Here is a 26,840-nt window from a genome sequence, read left to right as displayed (position 1 = left end):
AGAGGATGGGTTCTGGCATAGGAGGATTACAGATAGGAGTGATCACAGCTGCTTGACACTAGAAGGATTTGGCTTCTCCTATCTGAGAGCATCCAACAAGTGCTTGAGGTGGGAGCTCCAGCCTCTAGACTCTAAGCAGTGATTTACTGGGGATAAAAAGCCACCTTCAAAATAGTTAAAAGCAGGTTCTAAACCTCATGTCTATAATTAAGCCAGAAGAATACCTTCTTGTTCTCCCTCCCTCTGACGCACAGACACCAAGGCAGAAACATCTCAAATAGAAACAGTCACAAGGATTCCAGCTGAAGAAGCTGGAGTTCAGAGACTGCAAAGCCATCACCAGTTCTACTTAATATACAATCTATTTATAGAAGGCAAAGCGTAAAGTTAATTTTAGTCTGGTATATTTAAGCTAGATCCCATTCAGTGTTTGAACTTTGGGAGAACAGAAGCACTCAATGGATCACTAGAAATTAACAGCTAAATTACCACTGGTTGCAATGTGAGTGGGGTTTCCTGGTGAGGTTTGAATTCTGGACTTCGATGCAGAGAAGATTTTCTGCTATCCCTGTTGGCTCACTGCTCACAACCATGTGATCCCAACCATCTGTTTGGTAAACTTTCTGATTTATGCCTGAAATACTTGAATTCCATCTGCCTTGTCCTCCTGGGAAAAGCAAGAAGTAGCATTAGTACTATTAAATTCCTTGTTTATATTCTCTCAGTGTGTCCCAGAAACTTGAGCTGGGAGGGGGGTCCCCCTGTTATCACCCCTAGAGCACCCCTAGGGTACAAAAGGGGCTGCTCTGATCTGGATGTCATTACTTCTTCTTTACCTGAGGAATGTAAAACTATTGAGATCTTATGGAAATGTTAAAAGGTGCCCGGGAAGTGCCCCACCAGTCTGAGGATGTCTGGCACACTGGTGTGAGGGCTCTTTACTCCAAGTTCTCTTTATCCCTTGGGAATGCAGCCTGAAGTGGGCTGCAAACTCTGTCTAAAGCTAAATATTAGCAAATACTAGCAAGTACCCTGAAGATGAAGGTGGAGAGGCTGAAAAGACCTGAGCTGTGGTTGCTGATGCTCACTTCCCATCTCAAACTCCTTCAAGATGCTGCAGGTTGGACAGCCAGAAACAGATGCTTAAAATGTTGGTTGTTTTCAAAAGCCTTTTTTTTTTTTTCACCAAGGATCCTGCTGGCCAAATTTTGCTATCAAAGTCATCTTTGCACTCTGATAACCTTCACATTCTGCCTTCAGACATTTTTTGTGCGATCTCAAGTCTTAGATTTTCATGTTACTGGCAACCGGGCAGGCAAGCTGGATTGAAATACTTGCTGTTTCTATTGATGGTGCATGGCCAGAATGAATCTGGATTGCACTAACGTGAAAAACAATAGACACAAGCAAAAAACCACTCACTCTTATGACTAAATTGAGCAACTATGGTTGAATACACAAAGGGAAGAGCTCTGTGGTGGCTGAACACACTAACATCGCTGGTTTTCAAAGCCCAGGCTTGCTAATCAAGCTATTGTACTAGAAACTTAGCAACAAAAGGCTGAGTGTGGAGGAAGGAAGTGGTGCACTTGTGCAGTTATGTGTTTCTAAGGGTTTATCACATCGGCAGAAAGATCAAGCTATCTCTCAGGACCACCGTGTGTCTGCAAAAATACAGGAAGTGCCTTTGCCTGACCTTTATACTCAGTCAGAAGATTCCTTGGCAGTGCTTGTTTTTGCAGCCTCTCACTCTGTCTCAGGAATGCTTTGGAGCACTGGCTTGCCCTGGGGTTTGGGGATAGGTGACAAACATGAGCAGGCTGGTAACACATACAGCGTTGCACATGCACACTCTGTCAGTGACTTCTGGAGTACCCTGAGGAGCAACCAGACAGAGATGTCTGCGAGGTCAGTGGTGGCACTGGCAGGGACTCTGTGTGTCCTGGCACTGGGCACAGTGCTGGGACCCCATGGCTGGGGCACGGGCAAGGGGCTGATCCAGCTCTGCCACTGCCCTCCTGCCAGGCACTTCCCCTCCTCCAGCTTGGGCTACTCTGCCACTTTCTCTCTCTCTCTCTCTCCATGGACAAAAGACGGAGCCCAGGTTTCTGGTTTAGACACTTCATTAGGTCTGATAAACACCAGCTCCAGAGACACAAATTTGCTTTAATAAAAGGTGGATACTGTTTTATAGTGATCAGGATTCTGATTGTCACTACCATGGAGCTGCTTTGTATTCCCTCTTAGCTAAATTTAATTTAGAGGCAAAGTTCATGCTTTATCTGCCGGTATGAGAGGGAGAGAGTGGGACAATATGATGCCGTAGAGAAGAAAACCACCATTTATTTTGTCACATTTTTTTACATCATCCTCTTCATACAACAGTTTCATTGTAACACTTAATACATTTTTTAAAAAACACCAAGATTACTTGCAAAATTATATATATTTTAATATCCAAAAAGTACATTGCATATATATAGTAGCAAAAGCCCCATTTCCATGGGTAATTTCTTCATACTTAAACTTTGCGATTATTGCAGTAATGTTACTTATAAACATCCCAAAAGCACTAAGATCTAAACTGATTAGCTTGATCTTATTTTTCCATTTTGTTAAATAATGGCATCAGTGCTTCTGTTTAAAGTTATGAGCAGACTAGAATGTTCTGGTTTCAGGCTCTCATCCTGCAATCGGATGCACATGGACCAAATCTTGCACCCACACAGAGTCCCAGAGGTTGTGTCTAGACTAGATATTTGTGATCCTGTTAATTGCTTGCCAGTTAATACAACTTAGCTAATAGGTTGTACATGTAACTCTCATCCCCCCCCCCCCCCTTAGACATCTGTTCTAAAACACAAATGCTTGTGGTTTACCCTTCTGTGAATGGCACCAAACCACCATTTGTGGATCATCAAATTAACATGTGCAAAATTAGAGGTGGTTGAGACTTCTTGAACATTTACGACTTAAACAAAACCCCCTAGTGAAAGTTTTCAAAAAGACGTTACGAGAAGGATTTGGTAATCTTTGAAGTGGTGAGGGTCTTTCCAAAGTTCAAGATTTTGGTGCAAAAGAATCACAAGATATTTAAATAGTTGTTTTAAAATGCTGGTGCATGTTTTCAATCAGCTTTGATGCAAACATGGTAGCTAAGTGGAGTTAATTTGCAGACAACTGTGACAAGCTAATACAAGAACAGTCTCTACTCTAGACAAACCCAGGGAGATCTGTAAGGTTTCTGGCTACTTTGGGGGTCAATTATGGACCCAATTGCAGGATCAAGGCTATCTCCAACCGATACATTACTCATGTCTTATTTTTTTATTATTTTTTTAGCAAAAAGTACAAAGCTACAGCCCAAATGTACAGATTGAAAAGATGTACAAATTACATTTTAAAAAAAACAACAAAAACAACCCACAAACAACTGAGCTGATAGTAAAAAAAAAAAAACAAAACAACAAACAAACCTGCATTTGTGACCGAGGTCAACTCGTTTTTATTTAATCTTTCTTTTAAAACTGTGAGATATAGGGAAAAATAACTCTGCATAATTTATACAGTAATTTGCCTTCTGATTTGTTGACCCTTTGCTGACGGTCTGACAAACGCGCAGCGTTCGCGAATCGGTAGCGGTGAGCGACCCTGGGGCTCTGGCAGAGCCCAGGGACCTGCTGTCACTTCTCTTACTTCACTTTTGCTTTCAAGGAATGTCTGTGCTTGACATTAGGGTACTTTTTTTGTTCTGGTTTCTGATGTTTCTGGAGTTCATACACAGTCTAATGAAGTTGTGCACTCTAGAAGAGTTCCTTCAATGCCCTTTACTTCTTAAAATATACATGTACATATATATATATATATATGAATATATATATATTTAATTTCCAGTTGGGTGAAAATCCTCATCTGCCTTAAAGCTAAGATTCCAGTTGTGGTCCCCTGCAGCCCAGCGTTCTCCACTCAATGGTCAAATTGCCTACCCTCTCCACAGTGAGAAAAAAACCCACATAGTCATCTTTTCCTACGACCCACAGTTGGATCTATGTCTTATCAAAAGCCTCTGAATCCTTAAAAATTTCTCTCATCAAGAAGCTAATGGTGAACAATCTTCATAGTCAATTCCTACAGAGAACATAAGCATTAGAAACCAGAGGAAATGCAGAGTACTGGCCCAAAGAAGCATCCATCTCTCAGTCCAAGACACAAGAGGCAAAGTTACAAAAGTAAAAGGTTTGATCCAGGAATAACCAATATCCAGTTTTAATTCTTCCCCAGAAAGGCCACAATTATCCATTAAGGCTTCCCTAAAAGACCGTAAAAATCCCAGAAGTAAAGAAGAAGTCCAACCAGACTGGTAAAGGCCACTTGAAGATAAAAGCATCTAGTAATAGCTGCCCAAGTGTGGTGATACATGGGCGTTGGGATGGCGAGGGACATTGGGGTTTGGATAAATGCTTCCTGCAGGGGAGGTCCAATAAGGTGAGGCTGCTCCAAAGAAGCTGGATGATGTGACAGGCATAGAAGAAGGGTGAGGGGGTACAAAGTTCACCTTCTGCTGGTGGGCATGGTAAGACTGCATGTAGGAGAGATCTGATGGATACTTGTACATGGACGATTCAGTGGGATGAGGCTGAAGAGCCTGGGCAATGCCATGGAAGTCAAATTTGTAGGCATACCTTTTGCCATGCACTTTGGTCATAATGTTCTTATCATAGTAGTATCGGAGGGCTCGGCTCAGCTTGTCATAATTCATGTTGGGTTTGCTCTTGCGTTCCCCCCAGCGCCGGGCAACTTCATCAGGGTCCGTCATCTTGAACTCCCCATTGGTCCCTTCCCACGTGATGCAGCTGGCGTTGGAACTGTCCGACAGCAACTCCAGGAGGAACTGCCACAGTTGGATCTGCCCGCTCCCTGCCAGGAGCAAGCCAAAGAGGAAAGGAAATGACATTGTGCTTCCTGCTTAAAAGCAAAGACAAAGGCAGGAAACAGAAGGACTATCTCGATCTTTACTGGGAACTGCTCCTTCAAGCCTTAGAAACTCTTGCGTAGGAATGGATAAACTGTTCCCAGCAAACAAGTTAGTCAACCCTTTGTTCTGCTCAGGAGTTTGAGGTCAGATTAGATTTCATAATGGTTGCCTTTGGCCTTAAATTCTTGGGGCTATTCATAAACAGGCTTTCCCCAGCACACTGTTCTGCAGAGCTTTTCACTGAATGGGTGACACGGTGTCTTTTAGCCCTCAGTTGCTCACTGTTCACCATGGATATTTTGGATACCTACAGTTTTCTTTCCAGTTGGTGATCTGAGTTACATAAACTGGATGTTACTGGAGTTAGCCCAGACTAGATGATTCCCAGCATTACTCATGGTTACACTAATAGTAAAGAGCCTTACCAGAATGCTTCCTTTCATGCATTCAGGGTACACACATTTGTTTAGTTCAAGTAAGTTTTACTCCAGATCTTAATCCCCAAAGTCAGGGATTGTTTTCTGCAAATGACCTGGTAGGGATAGTTATTATTTGGTGACTTTCAGAGATGTTTTGTGTCTTGCATTCTGCCAGTCCATAGCAGAGAGTAAAAAAACTAACCTGTACTGCAAATCTGAGAGACCAGCATCTAAGTCCCCTATACAACTCTTCTTAGAGAACGCTGGTTTGGGGTGAGACCATTCAGGATGGTGATTTTGTCCTGACAAAAATACTGTTGCACCACTTGCCTCACTTTCTGTAAGGCTCTTTGCAAAAGCACTTGTGAGAGCACAGCTCAGGTCAATGGCTCGCGCAGCCTAACCCAGAGGCAGAGGACAGCAGCTACCCCCCCAGCACAGACCAGAGCAGTAGGTCAGAAGGAAAATGAGCCCCTTTGATAATGGTGGTCTGATATGGAAAGATGAACTCACCTGGATTGGCAAGACGGCTACTAGTAGGCCCCAGGATTTGATAAGGATCTAAAAAAACAACCAAGAACAAAAGTGATTTTTAAAAAGTTTCATCAAAAAGAAACAACAGTTCATTATTGTTTACTCTACAAATCAGTTCAGATTTTAACTTTCTTTCTTTACTCATACTGCCTCTTCTCCTAGGGCCTGGAATAGACTTGATGTGTTTCTTATTTCTTTTTTTAGCAAACAACCACCAATTATTTATGGAATCCAAAATGGCACAGTGGTTCTGGCACTGGTTTCAGACTTGCTTTCAAAGATCATAATCTCTTTGGACATACCCTACACTTATGTGTCAGCTAGAAAACACAAATGTGAAAAAGAAATGTGGGATAGTAGAGCAGTAACAAATCAGGAGCATATCTATTTCTCTTCATAAAAAAGCAAGGCAGCAGATGAAATTTTCAAATCCACTTGTTAGCAGTCCAGGTTGCTTCTCTCTCAGGTCAACAAAATGTTCACCTAGCTCTCCCTTACTGAAGCAAGAGAGCACTAAAAAATGGGAGCAACAGGAGTTTTGTCACTGGCTCCAATGAGGCTGAGTGTTGCTTGAATACCCCACAATGCATTTGTTAGGAATGAATTCCTTCCCTTTTTGTGGGGCCTCCTCAGCCCTAATCTCTACACTTCTCCTTTGCTTCTCTCTGGTTTTGGTGATTTGGATCTATAGCATTTGCTCGTGGATTGAATCCATGCCAAAAGAACCAACCCCCTAACAAAAAAGGGGGATAGAAAGCAGCTGTGCAAAGCAGAGAAGGTGGTATTTAGCTTTTCAAAGGCCCTTTGGGAAACCAGCAGGAAACACTACTGCTTGCTGCCCAACAGGGTTTGCTTTTCTTATTTGGTTTTCTTTGACAGAGGGGAAGCCTCGTTGGTTCTGTCTGGAGACACTTCCCTCTCACAGGGCTGCAGCAGAGGTGAAGAGCAGGGAGCAGACACTCCCACTGCAGCACAGCAGCTCCCTGCCTGTGACTGCTTCACTGCCCGTTGCACAGCATGTCGTGGTGCTTCAAAAGAGATACAGCTGCTGGGCACTTGCTTTTGAACAGGGAAGGCCAACACACTACAGCAGAAGTGGCTTGAAGCCTTTGCTGTCACTGCTCAGTCACACTTGACTGGTTACTCTGTGACTTCCCTACCAGGCTCTGCCTGTTTGGCCTGTGCCCACCTGGTGCTGCTCACACATTTATTCTAGTGCAAATCTAACCACTTAGCAAACGCAGTGGGGACAAAATCAACCATTACCTGGCTGAGGCCGTTGCTGTTCTGTTGTCTTGTTCACATTTTGTGTCCCTGCAACAGGAGGGCCTGTAAAGACAGAGAAAGATCTTGTATGTACCAGAACAGGAGGGGAAGAAGGAACAGGGAACATGACAAGTGCAAGATACTTTGAACAGGAATAGTAACCATGGGGATGGGAAATGTTTACCAATCCAAAGAGCTCATAGTTTTGAAATTGCACTATAAAATGAAGAGATTTCACTTGAAATTAGAAATCCCATTGTAAAATGAAAATATGCAGATGAGGCAAGAAAAAAAAAATCAATACCTTGCTAATTTTCTGTCTTTTATTGCTGTTTCCATTCTAGTTTACAACCATGTTCTGAACAAAAAAAATTGAAATTTTTTAAATGTATAAATTCTGACCTTCTTCTGTACTGGAACTTGTTTTTTAATACTTTTTGGAAATGCAAATTCTTTTTTCAAGCAACCTTTTTATGAAAAACCCTTTGCGTTTCTCAAAATGAACATTTTGTTGAAAATACCCCAGCCATTTCTGTAGGTCCCTTCAACATTAACTCTGTTCCTTCTCTTCGTATAATTTCTCACAACAGAAAACCACAATTCAAAGAAAAGCCTTCACATTTAGAGCGTGCATAGCCCAGAAAGCTGCAAAATAGAGGAAATCTAACATGACAGTCAGGTTCTCCCACCTTTATTTGCACCCAGTAGTGTCTTGTTGAGAGTCAAATGTGCCCCTGCACTGCTGGACAGGATGTGACCCTGCAGTGGGTGCAGGGCAGAGGGTGGCTCAGTACCAGCTGGTTATTTTAGCTAGAATACAGTATTTGAAGACAGGGAAAGGAGATTTCTAATGAGATGTCACCCAGAGTGTCCTGTGAATTCAGGGACACTATAAAACCAGTAAGAAATGAGACCAGTTTGTGAGTAGGGCTCATGCAGTAGGGGCCCTAGCTGCCTGCTAGATGTCACGTGGAATCTTGTATTCTGAAAGCAGTAAGAAATGCTCAGAATCTGCCCACCCTGTCTGTGTCTGTCCCTAAAAATATGACACCAAACTCCAGGAAGGTGGTTAACATCGTGTCTGTGTTTGTACAGAGGATTTGCTCCTGGCTCCTTAACCAAATCCTGAAAGTATTAGAAGTTCATTCTTTCATCTCCAATACAAAATTCAATAGTAAAAGTATTTGTGTCAATTTTTATTCCTTTTAATATCATAATTCTGCCTCATATCTTACTGAGTCTTCCCAAATCCTCTGCCCTTCTGATGCCCAGAACACAAGCCAGCCATGCCCATCTTCTCCCACAGTCTCATTTTTATCTTCCCTTGCAGAATTTGGGATTCCCATTGGGACAACTTACTTTTGGTGAGGGCAGAATTCATATTACTGCCCCATCCTGTTCTCCGAACTGCCTCGTGGGAGGGTTCTGATGACAAAAGGCAACAGGCACGAAGCATTTGAAAGAAACTCTTCCCAGAAAAAAACAACTTGCAAGAATCTATCTTTGTATCTTGGTCCCACTGGCTTGGAGTTGTGCAGATCTATCCCTTATCCTCTCCCACATCTTCTGTGCTCCCTTGGCCCTCTCACAAAGGCAACAGGCTGGGGACTAGCTGTTTGGGCAATGCTTGAGCCTGACACATCCTGCTCATGAAGCACAGTCAGTGCCCTCAGTGAGTGCCACTCAGCCCACCCAAAGAAGACCCCCTTTCTCTTATCCCAGCACGGCCACGTGCAGAAAAGGAGGATGAGATGAACCCTTTGGTCATTTCACAGAAAATAAACGGTGACTTCCACGCTCAGGGTGGCCGAAGACTTGACACACACAATGAAGAAGCTATTTTAAGGAGGGGTGAAATGGGAAAAAGCATCCTCTCAAGTGGAATTCCAAGTGCCCCTCTGCCCATGCTGCTGGCAGGGAGGGAGCAGCGCCTGGTGTCCCGCTGGGCCGCGGGGCTGGCGGGGCTGCGCGGCTCCCCGCGGAAACATCCCAGGCACTGCGCATTCCTCCCGGCGCTGGGAAAGCCGCTGCAGCTTTGAAATTACAGCCTTGGAGTTACTGGCATGAAAGGGAAAACAGAGAAGGGACAGGAGAAGGAAGGGGAGGGGAGGAGAGAGAGAGAAAAAGAGGAGGAGGGAAGAGAGAGGAACGGGGGGAAACAGAGCTCATATAATCTGCTTGTTTTTATTTTTATTTCACTTATTTGTTTTTTCCCTTTTTACTAGAAACCACAAACCCCACTGCAAATACATCAGGCTGAAAAACAAACCACTACGGCTTCAGCCTCGCACAAAGAGTGGGATGGGACATCTGGGAGGGAGGGAGGGCGGGAGGTGGCAGCCCTGGCCCTGCTGTCCCCAGAAGGGACTCTTGTCCCCGCTCCCATGGCCAGGCAAGGGCTGGAAACTGGCTCAGAGCCTGGCGCTGCTGGGGAATTTCATCCCCCAGCTCAGTCCTCAGCAGTTGGCATTGTTTTCAATAATCTGCTGGTTGCATGGATGGTGTTTTCCTTGCTGGAAACTTGTGCAAATCCTCATTTCATCTGAGCACATCCAGAGCTCTGGCTGCTGTGATATCAGGGACTGAAATCAGGAGAGCAGAGATGAGGTCTGAAGCAACCACTGGTTTTTCCCATGTCCTCTTTGCAGCCAGGCTCTGACTTTCATTTCTCCCCTGGGATACCCTTCAGAAGTATTTCAGCTAGAGCTATTAGAGCAATGCTTTGGGAAATATTTTCTAAAAAGCACAGGAGTTCTGCACTGAGAGAGAGGCAAAACCTCAGAAATTCCCATTGATCAAGGTGCTCATGTACATTTTGGTTTGCTTAATCAGAAACAGTTTTGACATTATGGAAATGTCACTTACACGGTGTGGGAAACTGTTAAAAAGAAAGGTAGCAATTAATTTTCCAACAGAAAAAATATTTTCAAATTGGGCCAAAAAATTCCTAGCAGAACATTTCCAGTTTTCTCTGAAACAAATGGGTTGGCTGATTCAAATGCATCAGCATATTTTGAGTAAACAAATAGGCCATCAGCTGGAGAGGTGATCAGCCTTCTCCTCCTCCTCTTCCAGATGGAGAAGCTTTGTCACAGAGGAGGAGCCTGCTTTGCTCATAGTGTCACAAGAACAATGTAAAATGCATCAGTGGAAGGTTTTTTTACCAAGAAGCGACACTGTTACAATCGGATGTGCTGACCAGGCTGCAATGTTATGGCTCCTTGGGCTTCACAGGATCAAGACTTGGTTCTCCAGAGAAGTTTGGCTGAACTCATCACTCATAACCTCTTGGAATGAGTTTCCTTGTAGCATACATTAAGGTCGCCAAATTTCAGCCTGAAAGGATGGTGTGCATGCAACTCAGCCCAGCTTTAACCCAGGTTTTGCACACCTCAGATGAGCCCCTTTGCCTCCATTTTCCCAGGATAGTGTGGATTAGGAATTAAGGTGTGGGCACAGACACAGGCAGCCACACTTGTGTTGTCAGGATGAGACTTAGCCCTGAGCATGACTTTGCAATGGTGAGAAGGGTTAAATATAGTAGTTAGCCTTTCAGGCATTGCTATTGAAACAATGTGTTCACTCAGCTAGTGCAAGTTTCCAGCTCTCTCTCTCTCTCAAAAAAAAAAGAAGAAAAAAAAAGTTCAAATCCATTAAGCTATTTTTGGGGTTTTTTTTCACAAAAATCCATGCAACGTGAAAGAACCACACCAGCCCTCCCAGCTTCCAGGCCCAGACTCTAAAGCTGAACGTGTTTAAAACAAAATGGAAAAGGCAGAGCCAGGGAACCTATCCAGGGACTCAAGTTTCTGCAAAAACAATATAATTCCCAGGACCTGACACCCGGTGGCTTCAAGAGATCCTACAGAACTCCAGTCAGACAGTTAGTTACAGGGGGAGTCTTATCTGTCATTAAAACCACTTGGATTTTACACCAAAACTTGCTGCACTATGGAAATTCAATTAAAAGACTTGGACTGGAGTTCTCCTCTGGTGTAAATCAGCAAATAGCTACAGTGAATTTGGGGCAAATTTATACCAGCTAAGGATCAGGTCCCCAAGTCTGTTTTAGACCTAAAAGGCCCCGTGGAACAGCAGTCCTATGACAAATGTGTGTTCAATAGAAAACGGAATTAAAGAGCAGAAAATAAATCATAGATGCTTTCAAGAAATGTCATTCTGCAGCTGTCTGGTTTATGTCCAGAAATTCCCCAGAATGAATTCATACCCTACTATGAGTAAGGTAAAGGATATTAATAATGCTTTGCACTCTCATAGCACCTTTCAACTAAGGATCTCACAGCTTTGCAAACATTCACACTCACAGCACTCCTGAGGAGATGGACAAATACAGTTTTATTTATTTACATGCATAAATGCATTTACTTCAGGTTTTTGCTGCCTTTTCCAGATGAAGTGGCTTTCCCAGAAATAAGCCTGCATGGAACAGACCATAGCATTGGTCTCTAGACCCTTGCTAACCTTGGTCTATGCTTTCTTACCCTCAATCTCCCTCAGCTCCTACCTCACCACCCTCTGTTCCATTTGAGTGCTCACCTTGTGCAACTCCTCTTTTGATTCCTCTGGAATTAGACATAAATCCAAAATATCACAGCAGTGAAACAGCCTGCTAGGCTATGCAGAAGGCTGAGAAAAGGCTTAGATATGCCAAAACTGGTGAGATGGAGACTAGGTATGAGGCAGGCTGGCCTATAAAGTTCAAGAGATGAGCTAAATAATCCAAACCCCTGAAGTTTCTTGTTGTCAGTCTGGTGCAACAAAGGAAAGACTTGATGTGTGGAAGAAACTGAGAGGACCATTCCAGGGATCCCCTGGATGAGACTGTGGAACACAGAGGAGGAGAGCAAGTGTAGGAGGCACAGCATTGCAGTCAGGAAGATAAGGCTGGCTCCACTGAGCCACCAGCCCACCTTTACACCCACCCCCTCACCTCACAGCTCTGGGGCTGCTTCAGTCTTGTTCCCCACACCTCTGGATCATATTTAGTTTGAACAGATGATAGGCTCAAATATGGCTGGGGCAGATGGACAGACACACACAGACTCATTCCCTTAGGAAACAGGGCTTTTAGTCCCCAAGCAGATTTCCACCCCACAGCAAAGCCCATCCCAGCTGCCTGGCAGCCCTTTCAGCTGGAATGCAGTCCCATGGACAGGCCATTAGGGAATATGTGTTTAAGATATGATGTATTAGAGAGCAAACCCTCTCTGATAAGCTTTAAAAAGTTCCCTTTTTTGTAGTGGTCTTTTACAAAACTGAGAGCTTGGGATGGAGGGGAGAAGCAAGGGGGGATTTTAAGTGAACAATAGGCTCACAGTCCTTGTGCTTCCTGAGCTGCTTGGTGAGTGCTGACAGCCCCTCCAGCCTGCTCTCTCTGTAGAAGCTTTTTTAGTCAAACCAGAATCAGGCACAATTTTGTGCTACCAGCCTTGATAAGGCTTTCCAGAAGAACAATGGGCACTGGGCCTGTAATATCTTCATTTTTCAGGTCTTTTTGTTCTAGGATGGATATGATGGGGCTGGGCCATTTCTGGACTAAATATGCTTTATCGGTACTGTAGGGGAATCTTACCTGGAATGCTGTCTGTGGTGGCAGAGTGCCCTCAAGCCCCTGCAAGGCTAGGAAGGAGCAGCATGTTGTGTTTATTGTACTCATGGCATCACTGGCAGCTCTTTCCCAGCCAGGGACTGTCAGATTGATGAACTGTTGGGGTTCACTGTCAAGGTGCAGAATGACTGCTCCGAACATTAGCTCTCTCTGTCAGACCCAGGGGCAGTGTCAGGCCTGGGCTCACACAGCAGCCATGGGACTGCCTGTCCAATCCAACAGTGTCCTGACATGTAAGGCACAAGCAACCAAACACTGAGCTCTGCCTGAGCACGTCATCCTTTATCAGAAACCCTGTTGCAGAGCTGAGCATGGCTTGAAACCTCCCAGGAAGCTTTCATGCCCTGAGATGGGATTTCTTCCTGAAGTCAACTTTTATAGAAGTTATCTAGGGAAACACATGTACAGCAAACTCACAGGAGCATCTAGATTCCACACATGGGAGGTGCTAAGCATTAGGAAAAGCCCACCAATCACTGCTTAACCAAGTGGACACCTCCAAGGAGATTAGGAAGCCAAAGGGTGGGAAGTGGCTTCTCCTAACTCATGGGGACAGAGCCAGGAAGAAAATGAAGGGGAATTTCCCAAGTCTCAGTTCTAACGCTGCCTCCATTTCCCTTGGAAATGCACTGGCAGGCTCTGACCATGTCTGACTTGCTGATGCAGGTGGATGACAACAGTAATGATTGTCACCACCTTCTGCTGGATTCCCGACCACAGCATCTTGGGTTGCTCTACCAAAAAAAGTTGAATGACCCCAGTTCACATGATGGAAAAAACCCAAACCTGAAATACAGAAGTAACTGCTCCTGAATACAGTCTTACTTGGTTAAGGAGCACAGGCACTGCATTTCCAGACAGGACTTGGTCTTACAGATTTCAGTGGAGCAAATCAGGGGAAGGAGAAGGCAAATTTGAAGTGGGCTGTGGGATCCACAGGCTTCTCCATGCAGAACACAGTCTGGTTTTTGCAATGAGTCCTCCTGCTTCAGTAGGGAGAAAGGATCCTGGCTTGCTGGCTGGAATTTAAATTAGCTTCTTTAAATGGGAAAAGCAGAACCAGGTGTCCTAGGGGATTCAGGCTTGTGATTAATCTAAGTGGTCACTTGGGGTCTATTTTGCGGCAACTACTTTACAGGGAGAGAGAGAAAGGAGGGCACAGGACCTCACTGCTTTTCCTCCCAGAGGCAGGTTGTGTGTGGTGGCACTATTCTGGTGTCTTGGAAAAGTCCCAGCGTAGGCGCATGGGAACAAAAAACACCACTGCTGCAAACCAACCATGTCAGCAAGGCCTGCCAAGCTGCCGAGCGTCCAGCCCTCACACCCCCGTCATTTCACCTCCTGGAGATCGCATTGAAGAGGTGGGGTTGTGTTTAAAGCCAGTTGGAGAGAAGAAACCTAGACTGTGGGTTTCTGAAGGGGCAAGGAAGCCAAAAACACCTCCAACTCCTCCTAGAAACATTAGACACATTGTTTTTAATGATGGCAGCAAATGTAAAGGTTGTAGAGTCTGTAGGGTTCTTCCCAGGCCCCCTCTGGCTACAAGTATAAATAATAAATGCTGGATACACACACAGGGCAAAACCTTTCAATGTCAGCAGAGGTTTGCTTAGATGCAGTTTTTCTTAGCACAAAGCTGTGAAGCCTCTGGATGTTCTCATTTGTCTGCAGGAGGGTTGGCAGGGTGTGGCAGAGATGGTGAAACAGAACTAGAAAGCAGAGCAGAGCTTGAGGAGCTCCAAGAGTTGGGTCATCCAAGCTGGTGATTAGTCCTGAAGCACACATCCAGGTACAAGTTACATGTGTGTGCTAACCATGTACACAGAGGCCTGTTTTGCAATTAATGACTTTTCCATTTCCTTTTTCTGCTAATTAAAACAATTACTTAGCACACATGCCATATGTCATGCTGTATGGCATTTGTGGCCCGTGCTCCTATGACTGTTCTCATGCTTATGTAAGACTTTCCAGAGCCTTCAAGCAACAAAATCATTCGTTTCTGCTTCAAGACCACAACGTCCTGCTCCTTCTGCTAAAGAATCACCACTACAGGCATCATATGTGGACTTCAGCAATTCTGTGTCTCTCTACTAAGAGGAAACAAATAGCTGAGTGCATAATAATTTCAAAGTACCTTCCATTCCACATTATCAGACTATTTGATTATTTCACAATTAAAAAAAAACCCACAACCAACAGACCCAAGCAAAACCAAACAAACAAAACAACAAAAAAAAGCAAAAAAATACATCTCTACATCTCTAGATTGCTATTAACCTGTTTTACAGCTAAGAAACTGACACAGACACTAAAGTCCAGGCTTGAAACAACACTGAATTTTTACCTGAAGGCAACTCTAATCAAGTGAGAAGGGACTCACTGGTGGGTTTACATAAGAAATCAGTTGCAGAGCATGATCATGAAGGTTTAAGTTAGGGAATCTCTGAAAGGAGCTGGGAGCCTGGTTATGCACTGCTATCCTTACGGAAATACAGATCAGAGCCATCAAGCATTTCCAATTTACCTCCTATTCTAGATCCAGAGTCAGGTTGAAGTCCAGTGGCTGAAGCCCACTGATTTCCAGCATCAAACAGGATCTGGAGCCCCACATGCACAGAACTAGGATTTAGGATTTCCGAAGGAGACTCATTCAGGTTGCACAGACAGGGACATGCTTTGGGCAGTCCCTTCTGGAGCAGATCACTCCAACTTGAGACCTGTTGTTCCTCTCCCTCATTAGACCTAGCCTGGCAGGGTGATGTGAAGAAGCTTCTTTGCACCACAGCTCTAGAGTCTGGAGCTCTGCTCCCCCACTCTGAGGAGGGCTCTGGCCTCCAAAATGTGGAGTCACTCCCTGTTTGCTTTGAACCATAGGCGACACCCCCAGTTGTGTGAGTGAGGCTGGAAAAACATCCCAGAGCTGTGCAGCGGTGGAACTTCCTGATTCACGTCTGAGCTGCCCTGTGCAACGCTTACAAAGACACATTATGAAGAAAAGGAGGAAGTAATGAGAATTTTTGCTGTTGTTGTTGCTTTTTTTAATATCAGCAGCAGAAGTCCCAATGCACAGTGCATAAAGACTGAAATATGTGTCCTAAGAATCCCTCCCAGAGCCAGCTTTGAAAAGCAGCCACTTTCCAGTCGACGCACAGGCTACGGAGCTGTGCAGGGCTGCAGACATGGACAGGCAGGCAAACCACCCAGCAAAAAAACAGACACACAACTGCATGTTCTAAAGGTGTGTTTCTGAACACCCTTCACAAACGTGTATACACCTTCATCCAACACACACACACACGAGTGTGCACAAACGTGCCAACAGCCCTGTGCGTATTTCACCCCCCGCACGCAGGGAGGTGAAATCAAGCAGCGGTTTCCACTCAGTGCTTGCAGTTTGCACTCCTTGGGAAATACATCAATGCAGAAGTAACGAAAAAGCAACACACATTCACAGAGCAAAAAGCTAGACACAGCAATCCACGCAGAAGAGAAAAGGGAAGGAAGGCACACATGCGCAGAGGTTGCAGCATTTTTACAGCATTTGCCCATTTAACTCGTTATCAGGAGACAAATTTGCTCTTGTCTTAGGAAACAGGCCAAGCCCTTCCAAGAGCTCTTCACAGGAGGGACTGCACCCCAGCAAACCAGTAACCCCCCCTCCCCGTGTGCAATAACTTTGCTTGCAGTGCACCCTAGGCAAAAAAATAATAACTCTTTTGCTGGGAGAAAAGGAAGGATAATGGTTACTTAGAAAGTGCTCCAGACAAGCTGTCAGGTTGAATTCAGAGAACTGGAGTCTACTCTGGGACAGTGCTGGCTCGGGGTGATCCCTTGTGAGTTGGGTTTCCTGCCTGCTACAGCTTAAAGACAACGATTCTTTGTTTCCAGTTTTTCTGGTGAAAAAACACACGCCTGCCTCTGAAGAGGGTCAGGGAGAAAGCAGACAAAACACTAACTCTGGAATTTCAAAGGAAAACAATTAAAAAAAAAAAGAAAGAAAAAAGAAAAATCCAAGAGCACTAGCTACTGTCGCTCTTGAAATCATAAATCCCTGGGTTGGCCACACAGTTGCAATAAGAGAAGCACCAAAAAAGCCTCCCGTTTTTCTGCTGCGGAGCTAAAAAGGGGATATTTCATCACCAGGCACACAAATATCATCGACAAATGTTTTAGCATGTACAGACAATTAAGAGGGCACGAAGCTGCAACTGCTTTTTCTCTGAGACGACTGAGACTGGAGGGTTTATAACCTTTGCTGTGAACAAGGGGCCGTACTGACACACTCAAAAGAAGAGTTTATTGAAATTAGTCAGTATTTTTCACATGACGATCTTTTAGACCTGAAAAATGGCCTTTTCAAGGGAAGATTTTTATGCAGGAACTTGAAACTGTTTTCCTGTGGGAACTGTGCTTATGCAATCATGCTGCCTGTGGTCTCTTTGCCCCTCTCTCTCTAGTCTTTTGAACTTGTCACCCAAGACTGTCACTGAACTTGATAAGAGGGAGAGAGAAGTTTTAAAGAGTTCCTACCAATCAAAAGGAATGTGCTGGGGAAAGAGGAGAGAGGCTGAGGCCCTGACAGTGAGAAATGCAGCTGCACAGGTTCATATTTTTTTGGTACCAAGGAACCTGCGTGGGAGAGATGTTATTAATGCTCCAACATCAGGAATCTCTTCCTCAGGGGCTCACAAGAAACATGGGTACAAACCCAGGGTAAACCACACTGCGTGAGTTTCAGAGTTCACAATTTGTTTATCTTAGATTTGCCCACAACCAAACAAAACATACAATCAAACACAACTTACACCCAAACATCCTTATTGTTCAAACGAACACTTTTATAACAAAAACATAAACATGTAATAGCCACAAGCAAAATCCTTAAAATTCACCTCCTACATCCATATTCATGCATTCCCAGACAAGCTTCTTCCCTCTGTGATAATGCATCAGTTTTTCCCATGTTCTGCTTGAATTTAGGTTGGATTTATAAGACTTTGGGCTGGTGTTTACTACTATTCTGCACAGCACTTAGGCTTGAATAATAATTAAGCACACAAGTTATGCAGACCCCTTAAAAGTAAGCATGGACTTTAAAAATATGCTGGACTGAGGCCAAAATGCTCAAAACCGTATAAGGGACTGTCCTTTGGCCTCCTATAATGTTGCTGGACCTGAACATACTTTCCATTTCCCTATGGAAACCTACTTAAAATGACACCATTCTGAGGGTGAGCAATTGAAAATCTCCATGGACTTGGACATGAAGTCTCAGATTCTTCTCCCACGTCTCCAGTACCTACAGTAGGTCACTCACTGCTCTAAACAGTCACGGAAAATGAACCAGACCATCTCTCCAGTGGAGCACTAGGAGTGGGACACAAATCTTTCCATTCAGCAATGAGAGCAACCTCATTTCATTTTCCAGAAAACTGTTTTCTGGCCAAAAAATACTGGTGATTTTCATTAGAGCAATTTATTTCTCAAAGGCAGCTGAAGACAATTTGTCCCAATGACGCTAAATACCATACGTTTGAGTGTTTATGAGGCTGAGAAGCAAAGAAGCTGGGGCAACAAGAGTCTTTTGAACACGACAAGATTTCTACCAATCTGATCTGAGAACAAAATGCATCTGCTTTGTGCCCCAGCTGTGTAAGTTTACAGGATCTGTTTCAGCCCTGAAAGTAGTTTAACTCCTCCAAAACAGTGCTACAGGTTCTGTATGCAGAGCTGGCATCAGAGATGAGAAGTGAGAGGGGCAGAAAATAGAAGGGGAAAAAGGAGTAAGGGCTGCAGCTGCAACCAGCCAAGGCAGCTCTGACTCCAGAGCCACGGCATGAAGCCCAGTCCTGTGGCAGCAGTGCTGCCCTTGCCAGCATGGGCCACAGGTCCCTCCTGGGTGCCACTGTCCTTGCTGTGGCTCCAGAGCATGCCCTGCCATGCCTGTCACAAGCTGGGGAGGGAGCAGAGCCATGTGCTGCATCCGAAAGAGCTGCATCCCCCTGGGTTGCAGACATACTTTTTAAAAATTTTTTCTCCTGTTGTTTTTTTTTACTGTGGATGGAATACATTGCATAAAGCACAGTGTGTGCAGGAAGCCTGCATTGCTCCCTGGAATTTGCACAAGCAGGTTATTTGCATTAGCTATGAGATCTTGGAGGACGTGCAAGAAAAAATTATGGGAGGAGTGAAGAAAACAGTGTTTTTTTCCTGTCTCTGACATGTATTGTACTATTTCACCACCTCCCCCAGCTTTTGAATCCCCAAGGGAAGGTGGTTAGAAAAATTTGTTTGTCTGTTTTTATTCACAGGCATAGAGAGAAGAAATATGTACAGGATAGTAGATTCAAGTCGCATTAACACGAAGAAGGAAGTTTCATCTTTTGAGAAGGAGACAAGAAAATACCTATGAAAAATTTGTGATTTTTATCCTGGAATTTGTTTTCCAAAATAATATCATAATCTTGAAGCCAGCCCATTAAAAAGCCTTGAAAGGGAGCAAGGAAAATCTTGTTGCCTAACAGACTAGACCGAGGCTGAGGAAGTTTCAAAGTTCAGTTTTATGTTCATCACGAGTTTCTTCTGTGATATTGGGCAAGACACTTCACTTTGCTCCTCCAATTCTTTATCTGTCAGCCTGTCATGTTCACGTGTCTCTTATCCTGTCATCTTATCTCACAAATAGCATTTGGAGCATGAATCAGTAGGTTGAAGCTGGCTGCTTCTCCTAGACCAATATTCAGACATCAAATGAATGCAGAGGGAATTAATGCATTGCAGAAGGAATGGAAGAGGGGTAGATGGGATTTCAACATTTCTGTCTTAGTTCTTAATTTTTATTTGACTGTCCCCTGGGTGTGTTTAGTCCTTTATTGACACATGATGAAAGTACCATGTGAAGTTAAAAACACTGAGCTGACAGGAATCAAATGCAAACTTCTGTCAGATGCACTAAAGAAACACACTTGAGGGCAGTAAAAACGGAGAGGGAGGAACGTTTTTTCCCTCAGATTTCTTTCTGCCTGAGTGACTCTAGGCCCAGCTTGGAAAGATAAAGGGTATAAAAAATTCAGAGGAGTGCAATTTTACAAAGAGCATTTCTCTTTAATAAAAAAATGGCAGCTTTCTTCTCTTTTATTTTTAGCAACCACCTGGCCTGAAACAGAGAGAGGTCTTGGATGCACGTGTGTGTTTATGGGGGAAATTGTGGAGAACACGTGTGTGTGTCTGCTTTATTCAAATAGGAGCAAGCCTAGCTTTTATTAATCTTAAATAGATGACTTAGCATCAAAATAGTCACAGAAAAGCCTGAATGGCTTTGTCTCTGAAATGCACCATGTTTCAGCAACCAATGCCTGTCTCATAAAGAAAGAAGAGCATGCCAGGGAGCGGGCAGCTCGAGAGGAGAGTTGTATGCTGGACAAAAGAAGCTGCTGTAAAAAGCAGCACTGATATTGTGTCCAGGGTCCAAGACAGATGTTGGAGATGAAACCCCACATGGTGCAAGGAGAAGGAAGTGCTGGCTCTGAGAGCAGTGCTCATCAATGAAGCAGGCAGATAGACTGTGCAGAATCTTGTTAAATGGGGGATCTCTGTTTGCTGTAGCCTTTCAGTGAAATTGGGTTTTTGATCTCTCTGTCTCTCCAGCTGCTTAAATAAAAGACTTTCTGCCTTTGCCCATTGTTCTTTGACATGCAAACTTGTGGCTCATCAATGAAGCCATGTTCTCCTGAAAAGCATAGAGATGTTTATGTATGAGGTCAGGAAACTGTTTGGAAAGGAGAGCAGACTCCTCCTAGGTGGGTTATCTCATACAGCACTCAACTGCCCCACTGTCACTTACTGTCATATCTGGGCAAGGGATATGCATCAAACCCAGCACACCAGCTCTCAGAATTTTATCATGACTGAGAATTTAATATTTTTCATTAAAAACAAGGGATAAGCAATAAGACTGTATCTGCAGAATAAAACCTGAAAGACCTGTATGAAGGGTATACAACTAACTCAAAATCCTGAAAGAGCCCTAAATGTGCTATTAATTTTTAAACTTCAAGGTTTCTAAGCTCCATCTACTTGATCAGAATTTGTAATAGATTAAAAATTTGGTGCTATTTTAAAAATAAAATAAAAATGTTCCAAAATGAAAGTGTCAATAATATGCAATTGGTTGTCTTTGCTGGTTGAAACCAGCCACCAAAGTCATGAATGGTTTTGGAAGACCTGAGTGGTCTTTTTTCAGTAATGGAATTTATTGTGAGAAAATTTTAAACTTCCAACTATGAACTCACTCAGAGAGAAATAATGTCTCAGTCCTTGCTACATATCTAAGATAGGGAATTGTTCAAGGCCAGGCTGGATGAGGCTTTTTGCCACCTGCTCTAGTGGGAGGTGTCCCTGCTCATAGCAGGGAGGCTGGAACCTGGTGATCTTTAAGGTGCCTTCCAACCTTCACCATTCTGTGGTTCTATGGTTCTGTGATTCCAGACTGTTTCACATAAAGAAAATACGCCCTCAGTAATGCACAAGTTTGAAAATGACAGATGTACATTTTATGCCACTGTGCTGACTGGAGAGGCAGAGATGTGATGGACAGAGCTGCAAATTGTGAATGATTCCATTTTAATCATGGTCTGCATGCACAGGAGATCCCAACACTTTCATACCACAGCTATTATAAAAAGGTGTAGTGTTAACCCTATCAAAAACATTGTGAAAGCATAGGAAGCCAGGACATTTATATGCAAAAGACTGACCTTCTTTGGTGGCAAGACGTGAGGAAGCTTCCGTGTGGGATGGAGTATTGTAGACCAGCAGTGAGCTACCTAGAATGAAAATAAAAGGGGTTATTGCAGTTTGAATGGGCTCTGCCACTGGGGAACCATGTAGGCAGATAGAAAAGGTCACTAGGATCTAAAGACCAAATTTTTCAGACAGTTAGGCACACATTTTCTGTGATGGATATGAAATTCTTTGAAAAGTTTGGTATCTGTGGTCACACACGTGCTGCTGTTTCTTCACTTGAAAATCAAAATAAAGCCATTGGCCTCCTCGCTGAGTGCCCTGGTGTCCTCCACTGAAACCTGATTCAACAGGGTGAGGTTGTATTGATACAGGTACAACATCACAGCAGAGCCTCTAGAAATTACTATGGCACAGATTGTATTACAGGATAAGGAAGGAGCTTTTCTCTCTCTAGCTGTGATAGGGAAATTTCCTGTTAGAGGAACATCCAGTAGTAGTGACACAAATTGCACTGTCAGGGTTGGAACACTTTTAGGGTGTCACATGCTTGGTTTGGGGCCAACAGCTGCAAAAACCTCAATGATATTCTAACATCTCCCATGCTTTGTGGAGTTTGAAAGTAGCTTTCTTGGTTCAGAGTGGCCTTTCCACCCAGCCCCACTTGAAAAAAAAATATTCAAGAGGAACACAAAAAGAGCTCGTTAAAAGGGTCTTTGCTTTGCAGTCTGTGGTGGAAATGTTTCTTTCTAAGCATTTTACTTTGATTCTCCTGCAACCTCCTCTGGAAACGGAGGAAGAGGCCCCATGAGCTCTTGGAAGCCAGCATGTAATACACATTTCATGGTTGTCTAGTTATATGTTTACCCTACATAATCTTCTCGGCTCACCTTTCCTACAGCTCTTTGAAAAAGCTTCCACTCCATCAGGCAGTGACACTGATAACAAGGCCCAGGGCCCTTCTTGGCAGGGCCTGGCACTGTGACCTGGAGCAGGGCAGCAACCTCCCCAGGGATGGGTGTGGGTGAGGAGTGCTCGTGCAAACCCTTTCTGCTTTCAGTCCTTTGTCAGTGAGGTTTATTCAGTGAGATTCTGCACCATTTAAGGTCCTAGGCAACACACAGCAAACAGCACAGGTTCTGCATCTGCTGGGGTGCCCCTGAGCATCCCCAGATTTTTTGACAGGGCTCAGGATACCTCTTCTGCAGGTACTTTAATCCTAACTGATTAGGATCCTGTGACCAAGCCATGCAGTCTCCACATTCCTCTAATCCACACAATCCTATATAACACTGACCTCACTTGCCCCTCAGTAGTATTGACAGTATGTCTCACTCTCCTGAGAGAGCTGAGGATTAGGCAGTTCACTGCCAGAAGTAACAGCCATTGCACGTGCTGGATCTTATTAGCCCTGTGTTCCTACGGATTTCTTTTCTTCCCCAAATGCAGACAAAGCCAAAGAGGTGCACAAGCCAGCAAGTACACAGAAAGAGAAGGTGTTGCAAAACAAAGCCTACTCAGAGTGGAGGATGGATGCTACCAGATGCTGCAAGAGAAGGAATGTTTCAGAAGATCAGGTTGGATAACATGGTAACCTAGGAGGAAAGGAGTTCAAAGGGATCCCAAGGGTACCTTGACTTTGCAGATAGCAAAAGTGATTGGCTTAAATATTTAGAGATTGGCTGGTCTCTTGCTGCTGCTGGAGAAGGAATTGCAACAGCTTGTCAACCTGACTCATGTTTTCATCAGATGGTTTCTGGCTTTGGCATTTCTTTCTTGAATATCTGTGGGGAAACTCCTGTCCACCACTCTCCTTTTCAGGTTATTTGAAGTAGGTCCTGAATGCAACACCCAGCCCAGCTTGCCCCAGACAGGGAAGTGCTGGGGAATTCATAGTTTTCTATGACTAAATAGGCTGCCAATGCCTGGTTGCACTGACTGGCTGAGGAGGTGGGGGTAGGGTGATGAATAGCACTGAACAAGCCTGTATGATCAACCTATAGCTACTTTACACTAAAAAAATGCAGCCCAAGCCACTGGGAAGGGATGGTGCCTCCCCCAGCTTAATTGCTAAAAGTTCTCACCTTTGCCCGACAGTCTGAGGTTTCTGGTGGGAACACCACAGAAAAGGAAATGTGTTTCCTATTAAGGGTTTTGAATGAAAGAGGAAAAGAGGGAAAGCCAGAGACACAGATCAGGACAGAAAGAAGCAGACAGACAGACAGACAGAGGCCAGGCTGCTCCCTCCCTTACTCGTTCTTGGGCAAAACGTCGGCTGTGATGAATTTTTGTTTTTTTCTTATTCTCCCTACCCCTCACTGGGTCAGTGACAACTTAGATTAAATCAGCTCTTTCTGGAAATACTGGTATTATTAATAAAGTACAGGGCTATTCTCTTAGCATTTATATTAAACATGTTATTTTATGGTTCACTTCACGTTTTCCTTTCTTCTTCTATTTCCCTTGCATTAATTAAAGAGATAGTTGGAAAAGGGCAGGAGAACAGTGCAAGGGATTTTTTTTCCTCATAAAGTCTTCATCTCACAAGGCAGCTCATCCTTCTGGGATGCAGGAACATCTCAGTTTCACAATCTATTTAACCTAGAAGCCTTTTTTATCATGACCTTCTGAAGACCATGTGGCCTTCCCTCCACATCTCCTTGTAGAATAGGGGTTCTGCTGCATTTAACAGCATTGTTTTGTTTGGCATTACTATATGGTTTGGAACCACAAAGCAGATTTCTGCTTCTCACCAGTCTCATTCTTTCCCCTTCAGGATCTTTTCATTTGTACACACCACACACAACTGACCCCCCATCACTAGAGAGGAAAAGGACAGGAGGTGACAGTTCAGGCTTCTTTTGATCTTCATCCCAAACATAGCATGAAAACATTCAAATCTCCCTTCCCACTGCCCTGTGCCTGACTGGAGAAGATTCACCAGGCAGACAGTGTTTGGAAAAGATACCAGCACAGCAGTCAGTCAGTCTGGAGTCTGAAGGTGCAGGGGGATGAGTGAGAAGAAGAAAAAGCCAAGGCTTCACACTTTGGAGGGGACACTGGAAGAAACACTTAAAGGGAATCGTTTGAGGGGGGTGACAGTTAGTTCCCTGAAAAGAATTACTGAGGGGTGTTTTGAGACACTCCAAAGTGTGCTGCAGAACTGGGTTCTGTGACTCTGATCTCTCAAAGATCAGAAACGTCTGAATTCCTGTCTGCTTCAATAGGTTGAGGAAACAGGAAACAACTGCATGATTCTGATTTAGACCTAAGCTCTGCCTGAAGACTAAAGGTGCTGTGATATGGCTTTGGTTTAGTCTTGTCAATATTAAATAACTCATCTGAATCTTCTGTCTCCAAAACTAAGACTGAGCTTTTGTTGAGGTCTTGCAGATGTTACCGGTTTATTTTTTCGGTCTGGACTCAGACGTGCCAAAATAACATACTTTGTGGGCAGTTTTAAGAATGCTTTCGCCCTAATCAGGAGTGTAAAGTGTGGAAAACCTTCTGAGGAAGGTTAATTTCCAAGGGGTCTCCTTGCCTGATTAGCAAACAGGCTCAGAAAGTTCAGATCAGCTTTGTTTCTTGGAAAACAAACACCAAAGTTTGGGATTCACTAGTCATCACACGTCCAGCTTAACAGCCTGAGAGGACAAACACCTTTCCAGAGAGAAACTCAGCAGATGTAATCAAGCCTATAGATCTTAAATTCCCCAAATTTCTCCTGTGTTTTGTTGCCATCATATTCCCCACTCTGAGCAGGAACAGAGCTGGATGTCTCTGAAACAGCCAACCTTACAAAAGGGGAAAATTCCTGAAAAAAAAGACCATCTCCCCGTGGCACTGAGCTCAGAGGCTCAGCACTAAACATCCGCTGGAAATCAGTCTGGAAAAACAATAAGCCCCTTTTGAAGGCGTTACTCCGTGAGGGAGTTAACCAGCAATCCAGAAACCAGACTGTCATTAGGCAGGCTGGGAGCAGCTGCAGGGAAAGGAATGCTCTCCCCAGCCTGCCTGCCCTCCCTGCAGACAGGAGCCTGCTGGAGCAAGGACAGCGCTCGCGTGACGTCTCACAGCGGCCCAAGGGGCTGAACGCAGAGAAATTTATAAGCATAAAGGCTGGGGATGGACTGGGATTGAATTCTCCTTTTGTGTGCATCCTCGTAAAGTTGTAAGAACTACTTTGTCTGAATCCTGCAAAGTTGCTGGGGTTTTGCACTAGCTTAATAGCATAGAAATCACTGTAGGCATTCCTCTGGCAGAATGTTATATTTTCATTATTATTACTCAGCGTGCGCTGCAACAGGACTTAATTGTTGCACCTGCATTAGTACTCATTGTGCTGGGGCTTGAGGGACACAAGGCACAATCCCCATCCCACAGATTTGCCATCTCAACAGACAAGACCAACAGGCAGGCAGGGTCACTAGCTAATTTCATCCGCCCATCTCAGCCCAAACAGCCAAAGTGCATTTCCCAAAGTGTGCACTGGCAAACCATGGGACGGCACTTTCTTTTAGATATTTCCTCCCATCATTGGTCTCTTCTCCCATGTAACAAGTGATAGAACAAGAGGAAATGGCCTCAAGTTGTGCCAGGTGAGGTTTAGATTGGATATTAGGGAAAGTTTCCTCACCCAGTGGGTTGTCACAGACTGCCCAGGGCAGTGATAGAGTTCCCATCCTCGGAGGGATTTCAAAGCTGTGTAGATGTGGTGCTGAGGGACATGGTTTAGTGGTGGCCTTGGCAGGGCTGGGGTAACAGTTGGACTTGATGATCTGAAGGGTCTTTTCCAAACAAAATGATTCTGTGGTTCTGTGATTTTACAGGGAGTAAAACTGAAGCACAGAGGATCTGAGGTGAAGGTTTATCCCTCCTAATTTCAGGCATTTGAAGGCAATGTGTGAACTGGGGGACTACTGCCCTGAGTTTCAACATGCTCTGTTGTTTCTTTTCTATAAATGGAGACCAATGTGACCAGACTGCTGATTTAGGGACTCCAGGTATCTAAGGGTAGTAGGATAAATCAGGAATTTGCTCCTGAAGAAATGCACAGCAGCAAATGGCAAAGGTGGCAATTGAATGCAGGTCTTCAGACTTATGCCATGAGAGTAAGAACTCAATTCCTCTGACACTGTCTTTGAACAACCCAAGTGATGGGATCACTGATGCTTGAGACAATCACTGGGGCTAAAGCAACACATGAATCCAACTGTTCTGCCAACCTTTTTAAATTCAGCCTGGTTCTTTGATTAAAAAACATACAACTCCTTCT

The 26,840-nt window shown here is 44.2% G+C and overlaps 1 protein-coding gene across 6 annotated transcripts in view; it reads right to left on the bottom strand.

Moving 5' to 3' along the window:
* Window positions 1-2,323: 2,323 nt before the first annotated feature.
* The window catches only part of FLI1 (Fli-1 proto-oncogene, ETS transcription factor), a 90,331-nt gene continuing 65,814 nt past the window's right edge, over window positions 2,324-26,840 (bottom strand). For 5 of the 6 annotated variants that reach the window (XM_051638452.1, XM_051638453.1, XM_051638456.1 and 2 more), the window contains 4 exons: window positions 21,580-21,648; window positions 7,195-7,257; window positions 5,908-5,955; window positions 2,324-4,917 (listed from right to left, as the gene is read on the bottom strand). In XM_051638452.1, coding sequence (XP_051494412.1) covers window positions 4,388-4,917; window positions 5,908-5,955; window positions 7,195-7,257; window positions 21,580-21,648 — 710 coding nt within the window. In that variant the 3' untranslated portion in view covers window positions 2,324-4,387. Of the gene's footprint in view, window positions 4,918-5,907; window positions 5,956-7,194; window positions 7,258-8,553; window positions 8,727-21,579; window positions 21,649-26,840 lie in introns of those variants that run through there. The other variant, XM_051638457.1, reaches the window with a different exon arrangement.

The sequence above is a fragment of the Apus apus genome, chromosome 22 (assembly GCF_020740795.1).
Source record: "Apus apus isolate bApuApu2 chromosome 22, bApuApu2.pri.cur, whole genome shotgun sequence".
In the NCBI taxonomy this organism is placed as follows: domain Eukaryota; kingdom Metazoa; phylum Chordata; class Aves; order Apodiformes; family Apodidae; genus Apus; species Apus apus.
Note: the sequence above shows the minus strand (reverse complement) of the source record. Positions and strands in the feature narration are given on the sequence as shown.